Source organism: Mytilus edulis, chromosome 8 (assembly GCF_963676685.1).
Source record: "Mytilus edulis chromosome 8, xbMytEdul2.2, whole genome shotgun sequence".
Taxonomy (NCBI): domain Eukaryota; kingdom Metazoa; phylum Mollusca; class Bivalvia; order Mytilida; family Mytilidae; genus Mytilus; species Mytilus edulis.
In genome coordinates, this window is record NC_092351.1 from 26538853 (window position 1) to 26557555 (window position 18703).

General features: G+C 33.5%; 1 protein-coding gene across 1 annotated transcript in view; it reads left to right on the forward strand.

Moving 5' to 3' along the window:
- The first annotated feature begins 7652 nt into the window (after window positions 1–7652).
- Window positions 7653–18703, forward strand: part of LOC139485207 (WD repeat-containing protein 19-like) — a 34178-nt gene continuing 23127 nt past the window's right edge. The window contains exons 1-12 of the mRNA XM_071269482.1: window positions 7653–7769; window positions 11153–11247; window positions 11983–12048; window positions 12225–12350; window positions 13090–13188; window positions 13555–13768; window positions 14419–14531; window positions 15453–15534; window positions 17040–17131; window positions 17423–17778; window positions 18021–18127; window positions 18565–18690. Coding sequence (XP_071125583.1) covers window positions 7764–7769; window positions 11153–11247; window positions 11983–12048; window positions 12225–12350; window positions 13090–13188; window positions 13555–13768; window positions 14419–14531; window positions 15453–15534; window positions 17040–17131; window positions 17423–17778; window positions 18021–18127; window positions 18565–18690 — 1482 coding nt within the window. The 5' untranslated portion in view covers window positions 7653–7763. The remainder of the gene's footprint in view (window positions 7770–11152; window positions 11248–11982; window positions 12049–12224; window positions 12351–13089; window positions 13189–13554; window positions 13769–14418; window positions 14532–15452; window positions 15535–17039; window positions 17132–17422; window positions 17779–18020; window positions 18128–18564; window positions 18691–18703) is intronic.

Below are 18703 nucleotides of genomic sequence, written 5' to 3' on the forward strand. Positions count from 1 at the left end.
TGATAGCGTCACTCTAACGGTTCTAGAGTTATGCCCCTTTATAAATGGAAAAATAACAAAATTTTGAGTTTCCATTCTCTAACTTAAGTTTGTCTTAAAGAAATGTTATGAAACTTATACACAATGCTTATTACCACAAAACTCCAAACATTCCAATTTTTTGGTGGCGTCACTTTGACTGTTCTAGGGTTATGTCCCTTTATAAATGGAAAAAAATGCAAAATTTTTAGTTTATGTTCTGTAACTTTAGTTTGCCTCAACCATACATTATGAAATCTTTACACAATACTTCAATTTCAAATTTGTGTAGCGTCACTTTTATCGTTCTGTCCCTTTATGATGATGTATGACAGCTAGGGCATCATCTTTGTTCATGAGGACACATTTTCCATTTATTTACTATGCTGTCTAGTTTTGGTTATGAACAGGTAATTTATACCATTTAATACTGAAAACTTCAGGAATTTCCTTATATAGATAAAAACATTTGGGAAGATGTGGTATGATTGCCAATGGGAAAATTCCCTACCTTGCTAAACACTAATCTGACTTGACAAATTGTGCATGCTTTAACTTTGTTTATACCTGTTTATTTACTTTTGACTTTACTATTTATCCCTTATTATTTTTATTATCTGTGTGTTAGTATTCAGGTATCACAGATAAAATTTATTCGTTCATTGTGTGTTAATTTGCGTTATTTGATTGAGTTAAGCCTTCCAATTGATACTTTATAGTGTGCTTTACTATGTTGTTATGTTATATTATTGTTCCAGAAAAAGGAGAATGTTTGATACCATTAAAACGTTCAATCCCGCTGCAAATTTGTATCTGTCCTTAGTCAGGAATCTGATGTACAGTAGTTATTGTCTGTTTATGTAGTTCATATGTGTCTTTAGTTTCTACTTTTTATATAGATTAGACCGTTAATTTTCCTGTTTGAATGGTTTTACACTAGTAATTTTGGGGCCCTTTATAGCTTGCTGTTCAGTGTGAGCCAAAGTTCCATGTCGAAGGCCGTACCTTGACCTATAATGGTTTACTTTTATAAATTATTACTTGGATGGAGAGTTGTCTCTTTGGCTCTCATACCACATTTTCCTATATCTATGATATGCATTTCCAAATTTATTTTCTTCTTTAAAAAAGGAAAGTCATGTAAAAATTAAACTTTAGTGAAAATATTTCTTAAAATCATATTTGGAACATCTCTCTGGAGAAAAGCACATCTGGTGCAGCAGTATTGGTACTATTAATCTTTGCTGGTTAACAGTTAGTCTTTGGGGTATCACTAGCCATGCAGCTTGTACCTTGGTTCTGAAATGAAAACACAGATTTTGTTAAGTGAAATTTCTTTAAAAAAATTTGGACATCATTTTGAATTAAAACATCAATCAACATAGCTCTGATCTTTGGCCCTCTTTGGTTTTATTTGTTCTTCAATATAGGTATTTGATTTTGAAATTTTGAACATTTAGTCCTCGATCTTCATTTGAAGAGCTATTTTAAATTATTGAAAAGCGCATCTGGTGAAGTAAAATTGTTTGATCTTTGGCTTATATCTCTATTTTGTACAACTCGAACACAACATTTTATCTATGTTAACAACATGTTAATGGTGATATAGTTTATTATCAGAACAATCAATTTATGCACACAAGTATACACTTACAAAACAGAATAAAGATGCAATCAGAAATTGACTAAATACGGCAATCACTCTTAAATTAAATTAAGAAAACTTCAATCTAGACCAATACATACACTTTTTTACTTGGATTTGCGTTTCACAACAGTTCTCCATTTTCCAAAATTATTGTCCCAAAAATTAAAACTAATTAACAGTAAATATTTAGAATGCCTCGTCAGGTTATAACTTAACTCATGATTGTATAAAAGGTTAAATTTGCAAAATATATAATCATGGCATTGTTCATCAGAACAGGCTCACATAATATAATACATGTATAATTAATATTTCAAACGTAATAATATAAAAATATACTTTTAAATTTCGCATGAAAAGTTGGGAAACATGTGAATTATAGCAAAAACTTTCATCACTTCATTGTTAGAATTTAGGGTAGAAATTCATATCTAAAACTCTCACAAATAAATGATGCAAGTTTTTTTTTTTTTTTTATCTCTTTGCAAATGAAAAATACAAACCAAATGGTTACTATGAAAAATGTTGAACACCTAAATCAGTTACATTAAACCGTTTCTTTTCTTTTAGACTGGATTCTTTTTCTTAGGTTATCAAAATGGGCAGAAAACCTCTCTAGAATCTATTGCACAGAGGACTTGTATGGCAGAACACCTCTCTAGAATATATTGCACAGAGGACTTGTATGGCAGAAAACCTCTCTAGAATATATTGCACAGAGGACTTGTATGGCAGAAAACCTCTCTAGAATATATTGCACAGAGGACTTGTATGGCAGAAAACCTCTCTAGAATCTATTGCACAGAGGACTTGTATGGCAGAAAACCTCTCTAGAATCTATTGCACAGAGGACTTGTATGACAGAAAACCTCTCTAGAATATATTGCACAGAGGACTTGTATGGCAGAAAACCTCTCTAGAATCTATTGCACAGAGGACTTGTATGGCAGAAAACCTCTCTAGAATCTATTGCACAGAGGACTTGTATGGCAGAAAACCTCTCTAGAATATATTGCACAGAGGACTTGTATGGCAGAAAACCACTCTAGAATATATTGCACAGAGGACTTGTATGGCAGAAAACCTCTCTAGAATCTATTGCACAGAGGACTTGTATGGAGGTCTTCATTTCTGCATTCATTAATATGTTGACCTGTTTTCTGTTATCTTTTTATCTTTTGCATCCCTTTATCTCTCTTTTATCTTTATTCTTTATTCTGTTAACCCCATTCAGACCTCAAATAGAGACCACTCCTTCGACCTTCAAGCTTTATGGTTTGTGTCTTTTCCCATATTAATCTTGAAACAATTGGTGTATTTCTTCCATATAAAAACCCTATTCAGATCCTCAAAATAGATCCCTTTCCACCTTCAACCTTGATGGGGTTTTTTTTTTTATTTTATCTTTGCCCATATTTTCTTGTACAAAAAATACTTATTTTGTTATAAATTTATTTAACTACGTTTCAATATTATTTTACAAATATTTTTTCATATTCTATTCAACATAGGAGGCTGATTTTTCAAGTTGTTGCAAAACTTTTTTCCATGTGTATAGAAGAAGCATGGTCTCTATTTCATTAGAACGACATAATAATGATACAGTATTTTTGTGACTGGATTTGTTCTATTTACACTTGGCAATAGTTTATTCGCGTCAATCCTGAGTCTGTCCTAAAACTGATCATGTGGCTATATTAAAAAGAGACAAAAACACCAGAGTCCACCAAAGGAGTATTCAAACTAAAACAAAACGATAACAAACTGACAAGTCCATAGCAAAAAAAGGAAAACGATCAAAATAAAAACAAAACACAACAAAGAAAACTAATTACTTAGCAACACAAAACTTATGAAAGACGAGTGGTATTAGGTGCTCTAGTAGATCCTGCTCCACTCATGTCAATACAAACCCGATGTTAAGTCTGATTCTGTTGATAACATTATGGTTTCTGATAAAGACCACTGGCAACTTCTCCCTTTTCAAAACTTCGTCCCGTTGTTTATAATGCTCTTATAAGCTGTGGTTGAATATAGTATTTTCTAGAATGTGCTGGGAGAAGTAGACAATTAGACAATCCATATATATTGAATAGAAAAAATGCCGTTTCGCGAACTGTCTAAAGAATTAAAGGGAAGTGCATCCACTGTGTTTTCAGAGCTCCTCACCTACATAGTGCAGATAATACAAATTATGATTATCCTTTATATTCCATCTTGCAGTTCTAGCCAATCACCGAAATTTCTGAACTTGGAGCTCATTAGAAGGGAGGAGATGTTCTTTTAGCTTTAAAAATGATAATGGTGCGGTCGTGTCACAATCATCTATCTATCTCTGATATTGAATCATTGCCAAAGCTGCCAAGATCTTGCATTGGCACAAGATTAACCATAAGTTAGATAAAATTGAGAATGGAAATGGGGAATGTGCCAAAGAGACAACAACCCGACCATAGAAAAAAACAACAGCAGAAGGTCACCAACAGGTCTTCAATTAATGTAGCGAAAAATTCCCGCACCCGGAGGCGTCCTTCAGCTGGCCCCTAAACAAATATATACTAGTTCAGTGACAATGAACGCATACTAAATTCCAAATTGTACACAAGAAACTAAAATTAAAATAATACAAGACCAACAAAGGCCAGAGGCTCCTGACTTGGGACAGGCGCAAAAATGCGGCGGGGTTAAACATGTTTGTGAGATCTCAACCCTCCCCCTATACCTCTAGACAATGTAGAAAAGTAAACGCATAACAATACGCACATTAAAATTCAGTTCAAGAGAAGTCCGAGTCTGATGTCAGAAGATGTAACCAAAGAAAATAAACAAAATGACAATAATACATAAATAACAACAGACTACTAGCAGTTAACTGACATGCCAGCTCCAGACTTCAATTAAACTGACTGAAAGATTATGATTTCATCATATGAACATCAGGCACAATCCTTCCCGTTATGGGTTTAGTATCATACCATCATAACATATATGAGAAGAAGAGTTTACTAGAACATTTCAGGAAGGATGTGTTGAAAGTACAATTCCCTCCACCCTTCTTAAGGATTGTATGGTGAATGATTGAGAATGAATCTGAGATGAAGTCACAATTTTGCTATAGTGCATACAAGACAGATCTAACAATAGCTCATATTTTACAGTATAATTGATGTACAGAGAAGGAACAGCAACTCACAGGCATTAAGGAGACCACGAAACCCAATTTGCAGTGTTTTATTTAGGGATGTCTGTCTAACACTAGAAGGAGACTTCTTTGAGAAGGGCTACATGAACATTGCCTTATCATTCCGTATGACTGGGTGCCATAAGCCCTTCTAGAAGATGAAGCATTAAGGAAATATATAGAAAAACATGGGAGTAGTTTGTACGACAGTCTTAATGAAAAGCTTGTTTCCTACAGCTGCAACATAGATCATAATTCAACTGTAACGACAGTAACAACTTTTTTTTCCATAGAACAAGCATTTCACTCTTCCAGCATCCATCAGCTGACAATGCAGTTGAAAAACGTGAGTTATTTCACAGTAAAGACAGCAGGATTAAGGCAGCAACCATTTGATTTTCTGGGGGGGGGGGGGGGCTATGGTTTTTTTTGGAAAAAAAAGTTTGTTTCCAGTTTTTGGAGAAAAAAATAATTTGTTTTTGATTCTGAGAAAAAAAAATTGTTTGTTTCACCCTCAGCTGCCACTATATGTAATGCTAAAATTGAAAGAAAAAAATTGTTTTCGACTTGTCGCGAAAAAAATAGATTGTTTTTCGCCGCAGGCGAAAAAAAAAATTTGTCCAGAAAAAAAACCCATAGCCCCCCCAGAAAATCATATGGTTGCTGCCTAAGAGGGTTCCTGAACTTTCTTATTCTTTTGACCATATATACCATACTTTCATCACGAAAAGGAATCCAACTCCATCAAAAGCCAATTTCCCTTGGGAATTTAACTAAAATAAATGCAAAAGTGATTTGGCTGTTGAGCATTAAGGGCTTGAGAAAAGAAACCGAAAAGAGGCATCTGTTGAAAACGACAATATAACATGGTCGGTGGACCATGCCTCCAAAAAGGTGTCCAGTATTTGGTGTGAGTACTAGTGTATCATCGCTGTAACCTATCGGCTATTACCAAGTCCATTCAGCGGCCACATTACGGCATGTCATTGACGTGATTAAAAAACACGGTTGTATATTTGAATCCATTTCAAACATCTGTTATTGCTACTGATGAGCCAATCTACACATTAACAAAACAAAATGCAGTGACATTGACCCAAAATTATGACGAGGACAAGTTTATTCATTATGTCTTGGGGTTTGCACGTTGAAACGGCAGCATTTAAGACCATTGGTAATCTGCTTGATGATAATTAAGGAATTAACAGGAACCAAGTTTGAGGCAGAGATTGCTTCCTCGGGAACAACGTAATTCTTTTTGTCTGCATCACGTGTCACTTGGACACAGTAAATAACCAGGTTACAGTAAGCACACTCTACAAGCTACTTAAAGAAGCCAATAAGTGTTTACTTACTGTTTAATGTCAGAGGTCAGTGAACAAACTCAGGATGTGCTAAGTATCGTAGACTGGTTCGAAAGACGCAAAACTGAAAGTCCACAATTTCAATTCTGAATCTAATGTTGACAATTGAATTAAAAAAATGCACGATGAGACATGAAGTTATTTGATCCTACACATCATCAGCTGGCTGCAGAATTCCATAACGAAAAATTTATTTTTTCACAAATCTAATTGTGAATTTTCAGCGTTGGATAATGGCCAATTACATGAGCAAGCACATGTTGTTATCAAAGGTGATTGTGGTGCCATTGATGTGTCACTTGGTTAATGTTTCTCAGTATGAATCGGCATCTGAAGCCACGAGTGCCAATGAAAGTACCAGACATCACGAACAGGCAGAACACACACAACATTTCATCGATAAATTACAGAAGCTGTATACTGTTATGAAAGATATGGGCAATCTATAAATGGGAGAGACTGATGACCTTTTTACACTAGGTACATAACAAAATGTGTTGCCAACTTAACTATGCGGTATGGGCTTTGTTCATTGTTGAAGGCCGCACGGTGACCTATAGTTGTTAATTTTTGCCAGACTGACATACATAATAAAATGTTTTAACATACCAAATATAGTTGACCGATTTCATATATAATTAGAAGAAAAAAAACATGAGAAACTGGGAAATGGTTGTGTGCAGTAGAAAATTTATGGGTATGAGATTAACTTAAGTTGGGTCGACTGTATGAGAAGGATATATGACAGAAGGAAACTATGTCAATATATATAATGGAATTTGATGCGACTGTTATACAAGTGAGAGTCAAGTTAAGCTAGCTATAAAACCAGGTTCAATCCCCCATTTTCTACATAAGAAAATGCCTGTACCCTGAAGTCGGGAATATGACAGTTGTTTTGAATTCGATTGATATGTTTGAGCTTTCTATTTTGCCATTTGATATAAGATAAGATAGATAAGATATATTTTATTTCCAATTAAGAGCCCACAAGGGGCATTTAGAGAATACAAGTATAAGGAAAAAGAACATTGATTAGCATAGATACATCATATAATTTACATACCATGACAATCACGATACAATTAGACTGTAAATAATAAAACCCTTGGTCTATAATATATAAATATATTTATATGAGAAATTAATACATCTAACATCATATTGACTTGAATAAATTTTCCAACCGAGCATTAAGAATGATCACAGCTTAAATACATAAATATTTTTTTGCTGATATAATAATTGTTCTTGTAATCCTCGAGAAATCGTGGTACCGTCAACCCTCTATAATATAAACTTGTTTGATAGATTTAACGATGCCGCCGCCGGATCACTATCCTTATATAGAGCTTTCTACTGCTTGACAACGATTATAAATTTCGGAGGTGTACCTTATATGGAGGAAGTTATACAAATATCACGAGTTATCTACCGTAATGGGATTCTCCAATCTAAGAAAGCACAAAACGACCCGCATTCCACAGCGGTCTGTATCCAGTGGTGAATATGTATACAAATCTTTGAAAAATATCAACTACAAGCTATCACAATGAAGGTAACTATCTAAACAGTTTGATGTACTTTAATGGTCAAGCACCAATGAAAATAAAATATTTATATATACCCAAAAGTCGACACTGAAAGAGGTCAAAACAAAAGAGCATTTTGACTTTTTTTGCCATTTTGGTATAATTTTTTCATTTTTGTGTCTGGATAAATTTTATGATTTTCCGATTTCATAATTCTTATCAAGGTATGAAAATGTTTAAATATGCCAACCCTCCCCTTACCATTGACAATACATATATGGCTCTTGTGTAAGGTTTGTCAATTTTATTTAAAATCTGATATCTGATGGGAAAGCAAACTGGGATCAGATTAAAACAGACATAAATATGATAACAAAGGACATCCATAATCATATACACGATATGCCAATAGATAAAACCTGGCAAACCTTCAAGAACGGTGTACAAGCAACAATTGACACCAACGTACCATCTAAAATGATAAAGAAAAAGCACTCTGTCCCATGGTTAAACAGAAAACTGCGCAAAATGCTAAAACGGAAAGCTAGGTTGCACAAACATGCTAGAAAAACTGGAAGTTACAAAGAATATAAACAATTCCAAAAAGACTGCAAACGCCAATTTAGAAAAGCAGAATGGAACTATATTAATGACATCATCAATGCAGGTTTTGAAAAGAATAGTTCTAAACCATTCTGGAACTACATGAAAGCAAAGAAACAAGATAATATAGGAGTAGCACCACTAAAGTCAAATGGAGGCCTTACAAACGACAGCAAAGAAAAGGCAGAAATTCTAAACAACCAATTCAAATCAGTATTCACTAAATTAGATCCGAACTCACAAATACCACCACTAAAGAAAAGATCAACTTCAAATATTTCAAAATTGGACATAACATCAGAAGGAGTACATAAATTATTGAAAAACGTAAATCCATCCAAAGCAATGGGACCAGACGGAATACCAAACACTGTCCTTAAAACATGTGCAGAAGAACTCGCACCAAGTATATCCGCCATCTTTCAAAAATCAATTGACACAGGCACTCTCCCTGAAGATTGGTTAAGTGCAAACATAGCTCCAGTATTTAAGAAGGGGGACGTCCAGGCAGCTGAAAATTACAGACCAGTCTCACTGACCTGTGTATCATGTAAGCTTTTGGAACACATCATCTGTAAACACATCCTTAAACATCTGGAAAAGCACAAAATACTGACAAATTTAAATCATGGATTCAGATCAGGTTACTCTTGTACAACACAGCTCTTAGTCACAACAGAAGACCTACTAAAGAGCTTCGACAGTGGCATTCAACTTGATATGGCTATACTCGACTTTTCAAAGGCTTTTGATACTGTGCCACATAACAAACTTCTGGCAAAACTAAACAGCTTCGGAATAGATGGAAATCTGAACAAATGGTTAGCAGCATTTCTGCAAAAACGATCAATGCGGGTTGTCGTAGAAGGTGAGCACTCAGAATATGCCCACGTAGACTCTGGCGTACCACAAGGCACAGTACTAGGACCGCTGCTTTTTCTATGCCACATCAACGACCTCCCGGAAAGCGTAAAATCTCAAGTTCGTTTATTTGCAGATGACTGCCTACTTTATCGAGAGATCAAAAACACAAAAGACCACCAAACTCTCCAAGAAGATCTAAAAGCTCTGGAAGTATGGGCACTAAATTGGGGAATGAAATTCAACGCAAAAAAATGCTATATAATGAGCTTCAAACAAAAATCAACACACTTCTACCAACTAGACAACCACATACTAGAACAGGTACAAACTAATCCTTACCTAGGTCTTAACATATCTGATGACCTAAAATGGACCAGCCACATAGGGAAAACAACAAGCAAGGCAAGCTGTACACTGGGGTTCCTGAGAAGAAACTTACGCCAGTGCCCCCAAGAGTGCAAAAAACTTGCCTACTTAGCCATGGTTAGATCCGTACTAGAATACGGTGCTGTCATCTGGGACCCATTCACCATCAGGGAAATAGAAAAAATAGAAAGCATACAGAAAAGAGGAGCACGATTCATTCTGCACGACTATAAATCCAGAGACACCGGATGCGTCACAAATATGCTTTCTAAGCTAAAACTGCCACCTCTCCAAGAGCGAAGGAAACATCAGAGGCTGACTATGTTCTACAAAGTGGTTGAGGGATTGGTGCCGGCTATTGATCCAACAGATTATCTACAAAAGACAAGAAATAAACGCCAAGTGAAAGCAAAAAACTTTAGTGACTTCCAATATTCAAACATAGTGGAAAGACAAGAAACCAGAAATAGCAGATCGTATAAATTAATAGACTGCAAAACAGACATTCGTAAGAACTCTTTTTTTCCAAAAACAATAGTTGAGTGGAACCATCTGGACGAGGTAACTGCATGTCAAAAGACAGTTGAGGGTTTCATGGCTGCCCTCCAACGGTTGGACTAACCAACCCGCTCTCCTTCCAGTGCGCATATATCCGCGATCGGATCCTGCACTGTGTAACATACAGATACAGATACAGATGTCTTCCTATCTTATCTTTGTGAAAGTACAAAGAGAAAATACAAACGTGATTAATGTATTCAAACGCGCAAGTGACCAAAGTACATATGAGAAAATCAGTGTCAAGATGACGCATACTAAAGACTAAAGACTATCTTATCAACTCCATGATTTTTATTTTTCAGCAAATATGTACATTTTGATGATAGTATCATACATCCAATTATATGAAACGACTTTGTAGAGGAATGGATTTTACAGTTTGAATTAATTACAGCTTTTTGCTAACTGTACAGAAATTATAATTTGAGAAAGGAGTCTTTATCATAGTCAGTTCAATGCACATGGTCACAAGAAGTATGCTACCCAATAGACCACTTTTGAGTTCATCCGTCACTGGGAAAAACTTGTCAATTATGCACGCCTTTATGACGTCATTTACCAGATAGAAGGGGTGGCCTGTATCCCTGCACTATTACCATTCATCAAGCGTCTTAGTGAGTGCATTGTGCAGGATAAACTAGAAATAAAGTTTGTTTTGTAAGTACTTAATCACAATCCCCTAATGACAGCAGTGCTGATTGTCAATTATAAGAATTTAATTTGCCGACTAATTTGTGCAACATAGCAATGTAGTTTTTCAACCATACACTCAACATTGAACAGAAGTGACGTCATGTCTCTAAATGCACGAATGATGTTCACTAAAACCAGAGTTTTTGATGGAAATGCATTGAACTCGAAAGTTGTCTATTGCTGCAACTTATTGATAAAAATAATTACCAAAGTAAACATTTAAAGTGCCTGATATCACAAGGGTTAAAGACCCAGTTATCTTTCTCACAGGCCAAGTTATAGTATACAGAGGGAAATAATTTTTTTGTCATTTTCATTTTAGCGTGTATTTACATTGACCAACAAAACACTTGGATCCCAGGGTAATCTGATATATAGTTGGCAGAAAACTTTAGGCAATTATTTAGCCACAGCTGGGTAAGTAAAATACTTTATGCAAATTGTATTTTTTTTCTAAAAAAAACTACAAGAGATGAAGAGTAAGCCAAGATCATATGCATAGCTCAAACTTTGTATAAAAACTGGTGCTTCTTTCAGATAAAATATTTTTGTTAAATTGGCTGCACTATAGTTTCAGTTTTTCATAAACATGAAAGAGTCCACTTACAACAAACTAATGTTTGTATGCCCCACCTATGATAGTAGAGGGGCATTATGTTTTCTGGTCTGTGCATTCATTGGTTTGTCAGTCCGTTTGTCTGTCTCGCTTCAGGTTAAAGTTTTTGGTCAATGTAGTTTTTGATGAAGTTGAAGTCCAATCAACTTGAAACTTAGTACACATGTTCCCTATGATATGATCTTTCTTATTTTAATGCCAAATTAGGGTTTTTACCCCAATTTCACAGTCCACTGAACATAGAAAATGTGAATGCTAGTTGGTTATCCGTGTGCTGCAGACACATTCTTGTTTAATGTATTCATTGAAGTACAACATGTCTCTCAGGTTTATTTTCCTATCATACATGTATATATACATGGTATCGATCAAAGATACAAAATGCAATACAAAAATATATAATTTATTTACACTTTGAAATTCAAGCAATACGAATTAAAGAAAAAAAATTCCAAAGACAAAGGACTTCTACATATGTTGCATTTTTTTCTTCTTTCTTTTAATATTTCACTGAAAATCTTTTTCTTTTTCTTTAGAAATGACAATGTTGTTCGTCTGTATGACAGACATGGGGAGCTTAAAGAAGAAATCAACTTACCTGGGTGAGTAGAAAGATTTTCTCCTTTTATTAACAATTTATCAATTAGACCTTTTTAAATAATTTGGTTGAAAAAATGAAAGAAAAATATTTGAGATTCTCATGCAAAATGAATGATTTTATTGCTCATCTCTATATTATAAGACATTGATAATTTTTTATTGATTTGTATTTTTACAGGCAGTGTACTGGAATGGCTTGGGATAAAGATGGTGACTCACTGGCTGTAATTAATGATAAAAATGGTGTTGTTACATTGTGGGATGCCAACACTACCCGTGCCTCACAGATTGACAGTGGATTCAGGTATGCTCAGAAACAAAGAAGATGTGATATGGTTGTCAATCAGACAACTCTCCACAAGAGACCAAATGACACAGAAAATAAGTCTATATTTGTAAAGTTTAAAATGTGTTGTCACACTGACCAACTTTTAACCTTGTGTCTCCTTAGTTTACACTAAAATGTACCAATTTACTCTTCTTAAGATAACTGAATTAACTTTGATAATGTATAATTCTATTCAATACAATTAAGAACATGTGTTTCAATGAGACAGCTATCCAACAACTGAAATGACCTTGCTGGTATTGAGTGTTCCACTCTGAAAATTGATCATGTTGGTGATTGGAGGTGAAAAAAAAAATTGATTTACCAACCTGCCATATATTACATATATATGTAAAAATTCTAATCATGATGTACATTACATATGGAATATATCAAAAGTAAAGAACCCAGAATCATCAGCACATAACACTGAGAGATATTTCTAACTGATTCCTCTTGTGTGCTGTGTTTACATGATAATACACATTTTAAGAATTCACTAACTTATTCAGTCAGTAATCAAATAAAACTCCTGAAATTTTTCGGTTTTCTACCTCATCATTAATTTTACAAATTTGCTGTAACACAGTTACATTCATCCAGAAACCATGTTGTCTTCAACCCAAATTGCATTTAAATTCTTATAAATGTGTTTATTTTACTACCTGTATAAAACTATACTATATTAATGCATTCTCTATTGGTATGATTTCAGAGATACTATGACATTTCTGTTGTGGGCCAAGGCAGGACCTTACTTAGCTGTTGGTACAGCCAAAGGAAATTTACTTATTTATAACCACCAAACATCAAGGTATAATAATGTGTAAAAATTTAATTGCCTTTTTTTAAATGTTATTTATAATATTTAGTTTGAATTTACATTTTTTTTAAAGATTTTGTGGTATTGTCTACTTTTTCTTTTAGATGTTTCAGCCACTGGACCTGTTCAGTTTCTTTTTTATCCTTCTTATCTAAATGGATGTGAAGTCAAAATCATAAGTCATGTTAAGGGTAATAAAGAAACTGAAGACACTGTAAATGGTTTAAAACAACAATAATGTGAAATGTGTTCCCTAGTAGAATTTCTAAAAAGTATTCATATTTTGATTTCTTGAAACCCAGAAATGTTAGCATCAGTTCATGGAAATTACTTCTATAAAACATATTGCTATTTTAGGAAGGTACCCATTCTGGGTAAACATACTAGAAGGATAACATGTGGAGCATGGAGTAATGAGAACCTGCTTTGTCTAGGTAGTGACGATAATTCTGTCACCGTTAGTAATGTAGAGGGCGACACTGTACGACAAACATCACTACGGGCACCACCACAAGATGTGCAGTTCTCTGAAATGAAAGGAGATGAAAGAAGTCAGATTGGCGAGAACACTGTAAGATTGTTTGACTTATTTTTAATTCTGATGCAAATATTTTGTATCAATGGGTCTTTTTGGAATGCAAATATTTTGTATCAATGGTTCTGTTTGGAATGCAAATATTTTGTATCAATGGTTCTGTTTGGAATGCAAATATTTTGTACTGATGGTTCTGTTTGGAAATCAAATATTTTGTATCAATGGTGTTCTTTGGAATGCAAATATTTTGTATCAATGGTTTTGATTGGACAAGAACCTGCATAAAATTCTTTATCTACCTGTCTGTAACTGGAATTTAAAATTTTGCAATGTATTAATATATTATTTCTTTAGTAATTAACCAAAATTTACATTATTCACCTAAAATTTCTTAATGTCAAATTTTACATCATTCTTAATGGTACAAGAACCCTTAAAATGCCTGATTTTATTTAAATGACTGATTTGATTAAAATGCCTGCATTCAAGATTAATGCCAGAAGCATACCTATGATGCTACACTGTTAAGTTTCCAAAGAAGACAATATGGTTTTGCAGAATTTTGGTTATCAAATTTTACACTGAAATGATGACTAAATGACATTGTTAGGTATAGATTTATGAATATTCTTGGTGATCAAGCACATGTAAAAATATTGTGAGTTATATATTTCTGTATATTGTAGGTGAGTGTAGTGATAGGGAAGAAGACATTGTTCTTGTATAACTTAAATGATCCAGATAATCCAATAGAGTTGGCCTTTCAACCAAGATATGGAACCATTGTATCTTATAGATGGTAAGTACTATAGCATTTATGAAAATTAAATAAAAATTTCTACAGTAATTTGCTAACATTCCCATGAAAATTTTAAAATTGTTTGTACGTACATTGAACGACAAATTTATGTGACGTATAAAATTTTCTGACGTCAGACACTCAAATCAATAAATGTGTTCGTAGATAGTAGATGTTTTTGTGTTCTGTTAAATTGTTCCTTTTAAAATTGTTAAACGATGATGACTGATGTACCCATATTTTGACTATTATATTTATTGTGTCTGTTTATTTAACGCATCAATGTAATAATATCGGAAATTGATGAGACTGTCATTAAAGTGAGAGGGTTAGCGCTATAGAACCAGGTTTAATCCACCATTTTCTACATTTGAAAATGCCTGTACCAAGTCAGGAATATGACAGTTTTTGTCCATTCGTTTTTGATGCGTTTTGTTATTTGATTTTGCCATGTGATTATGGACTTTCCCAATTGATCTTCCTCTAAGTTCAGTATTTTTGTGATTTTACTTTTTGCCAATTTTTATTTAATTTATTTTCCTTGTCTAAATAAAATTTTGAGAAATTCCAACTCTGAAAATATATAAAAGTTTCTTATCATATTAAAATTAATTACATTATTGGAGAATTCATACTTGCATGTACATCGATAAAATTAAGAGTATATATATACATTCATATAGTTTTGGTTATTTAGCTAAGTTTTGCTCAGAATGACCCAAATTTGTCTCTGAATAACCTGCTGGCGTCATGCGTCAAATTCTTTTAAAAAATTACATAAAATGTTTTAAATTGAGACGCAAAAGTTTACAGGAACTTATTTGACTTAAAGTAACGGCTGACAAATTTGCATACAAGTGTAAAGATGTCTATTAGAATAAGACACATGGAGTTTTCTCATGTTGTATTGGTTACTTTCAGGTATGGGGATGGTTACATCATGATAGGATTTTCAAATGGTTTCTTTGTAGTGATATCTACACACATGAAGGAAATTGGACAGGTTAGTTTGATTGTCATGGTAACAGTATGAAAGATTAAAAAATATATCATTATTTTTATCATTATTGTGACACCATAATACTACTTTACAACTTCAAACTTTTTGATTGGTTTTCAGTGTTGCATCATGATTGAAAATCTTCAATCAAACTGAGTTTCAGTTCCCCTTATTTAAATAAAATTGTATAAATAAGTTTGATTGCCATTTGCAATATTTTTAAGTTAATTGTGATGTATGTTCACCCAGAAAAAAAGTTAAAATATCTGTTATATTATACATTTTATTAATTTTATGATTGCTTTATGGCATATTGCCACTTTCTATATATTTGAAGCCCTTGCACAATATTGCAATTTTTATGCCCCACCTACGATAGTAGAGGGGCATTATGTTTTCTGGTCTGTGCATCCGTTCGTTCGTCCGTTCGTCCGTCTGTCCCGCTTCAGGTTAAAGTTTTTGGTCGAGGTAGTTTTTGATGAAGTTGAAGTCCAATCGACTTCAAACTTGGTACACATGTTCCCTATGATATGATCTTTCTTATTTTAATGCCAAATAATGAAATTAGAGATTTTACCCCAATTTCACGGTCCACTGAACATAGAAAATGATAGTGCAAGTGGGGCATTCGTGTACTTAGGACACATTCTTGTTTTTTGTAAAATTGTTTTTAAGATCTAACACTTTATTTAATTGATTTTGAATTTACAGTGTGTTGTTAGATCAAATTTATTCATTCAGTGTATATTCACTTGTGTTAAAATGTCCTTTGATTGAGTAAAGCCATTTCAATCGATATTTTATAGCGTTTTTTTGTATGTTGTGATGTTACACTATTATTTCAGATAAGGATGACAGTTGGTACCTATTACTGCATTTGTTTGTATCTGTCCTAAGTCAGAAATCTGATGTTCAGTATTTGTTGTGTTCATGTGGTTCATAAGTGTTTCTCCTTTTTCATATTGATTAACCTGTTGGTTTTCCTATTTGAATAGTTTTACACCAGTTATATTGGGGCACTTTATAGCTTGCTGTTCTGTGGGAGTCAATGCTCCATCTTTGACCTATAATGATTTACTTTTACAAATTGTTACTTGGATGGAGAGATGTCTCTTTGGCACTCATACCACATCTTCTCATACCTTTATGCAGCAATGATTGAGAACTGAAGTTATCTGTATAGATGATGTAAACCACATACCTAGACCACTTGGATCACATGTCAGGCCAATAAAAAGTTTAGTTAAAAATATGTTTGGGCATGAAATATGTAACATAGTTTTTTTTCAGGGAAATTTGACCTGATTGAAGTACAAAGAACATTTCTAGAAAATCACTTGTAACTCATATACTATTCAGTATAACTTACAATCAAGTTTGATTACAGATTGTTCAAAAAAGAATTACGGTTTGATCAAAAGTTATCAAAAAAGAATATTACCTTTTCACTTTTGAATCAGTTTACTGACTAAATACTAGTAGTAAACACCTTTTATATTTTGCAATAGGAACTTTTTCAAGCCAGGAATCACAAGGATAATTTGACATGTATTGGAATATCCACTTCACTAAATAAGGCGGCTTCTTGTGGGGACAATTGGTAAGTATACATTTTTTGAAGCACAACCTTTTTTTTACTGTACTTTAATTCAATTGTTATTATGAAAAAAGAACAAGTCTTGCATTGACTATATTTTAATGCAAAAATTTTACGTAAGCTTTTATGTTACAATTATTTATCTATTCATTGAAAGTAGAAAAATTCAAATTTAAAAGCATTTTTTAAGAAAAAAACTTGAGACCTTATATAATTATATAATTCTTTTTGTATAAATTTAGATTAAACATAAAATTAATGAAATACTGATTTAGTCCAAATATTTTTATGCAGTGTGAAGATCCATGATTTATCTGATTTAAAAGAAATGTTTGCCATCATCCAACTTGATGATGAGCGTGGATTGGACAAAATAGGTTGGACAGATGACGGACAACTCCTAGCCGTCTCATCTAACCGTGGGAATTTACATGTGTATCTTACAAAACTCCCTATGTTGGCCTCCTGTAATCAGACAAGGATTGCTCATCTGACATCACTGTTAGAAGTTACAGTAGAAGATAATATCCAACAGGACCAACCAACGACCATACCTATAGATGTAGAACCATCATTTGTAGGACTTGGACCTTATCATTTGGCTGTTGGAATGAATAACAGAGCATGGTTTTATTTAATGGGAGATGGTGGTATGAAAATATCTCAATTTATATTTTATCTTTTTTTTCAATAGAACTAATTTCTGTTCTTTTGTTCACAGTTAAGGTACAATATGATCTTTTTTGTAACTCATACAACAGTTCTTTGGAAACAAATTGGTAAAGTCACAGACAAGACTAAGTTTTTACAAAAATATGTATTTTTTTTAAAATTTTAATATATTTTTACCTCCCAAATAGTATGATTTAATTTTGAAATATGTATATTTTAGGGATAGAGAAATTAAAAGATCGTGAATACCTTGGTACTGTCCAGTCTGTGTGTCTTAATGCTGATTACGCTGCAGCTAGGTTTGAGGGCAAAGTCCAGCTTCATATGGTAAATATAACATTCCTGATCCAGAAGATTTAGTTTTTACCATGCTATAAAAAAGAAGATGTGGTATGATTGCCAATGAGACAACTATCCACAAAAGACCAAAATGACACAGACATTAACAACTATAGGTCACCGTACGGCCTTCAACAATGAGCAAAACCCATACTGCATAGTTGGAGATGAATTAAACTTGAAATATAATTTTTCAGACAAGAATGACTATGCTAATTTCTTATTTGGTATAACTTTACCTAGGGCTACTAGTGTTCTACTCCAGAATTAAACAAATGATTTTGTACAGAATTAAATAGAAAGATTTGAAGTTGTTTTATTTAATTTCAATCACCATATGAACTGACTATTCCTAGTAACTACATTTCGTGTTGTTGTTGTTTTGATGATTGTAAATGATTTTTACTTTACGTTTCAATTTCCAGATAGAAGGTGAGACCCAAGGAACAACTGATGAGAGAGAAACCAAAATATTCCCAGAGAGAGACCAGGATGACAACAGAATTACATGTCATGCTATTACTCCAGAGTTCCTTATATATGGAACTGATGTAAGTCTGTCTT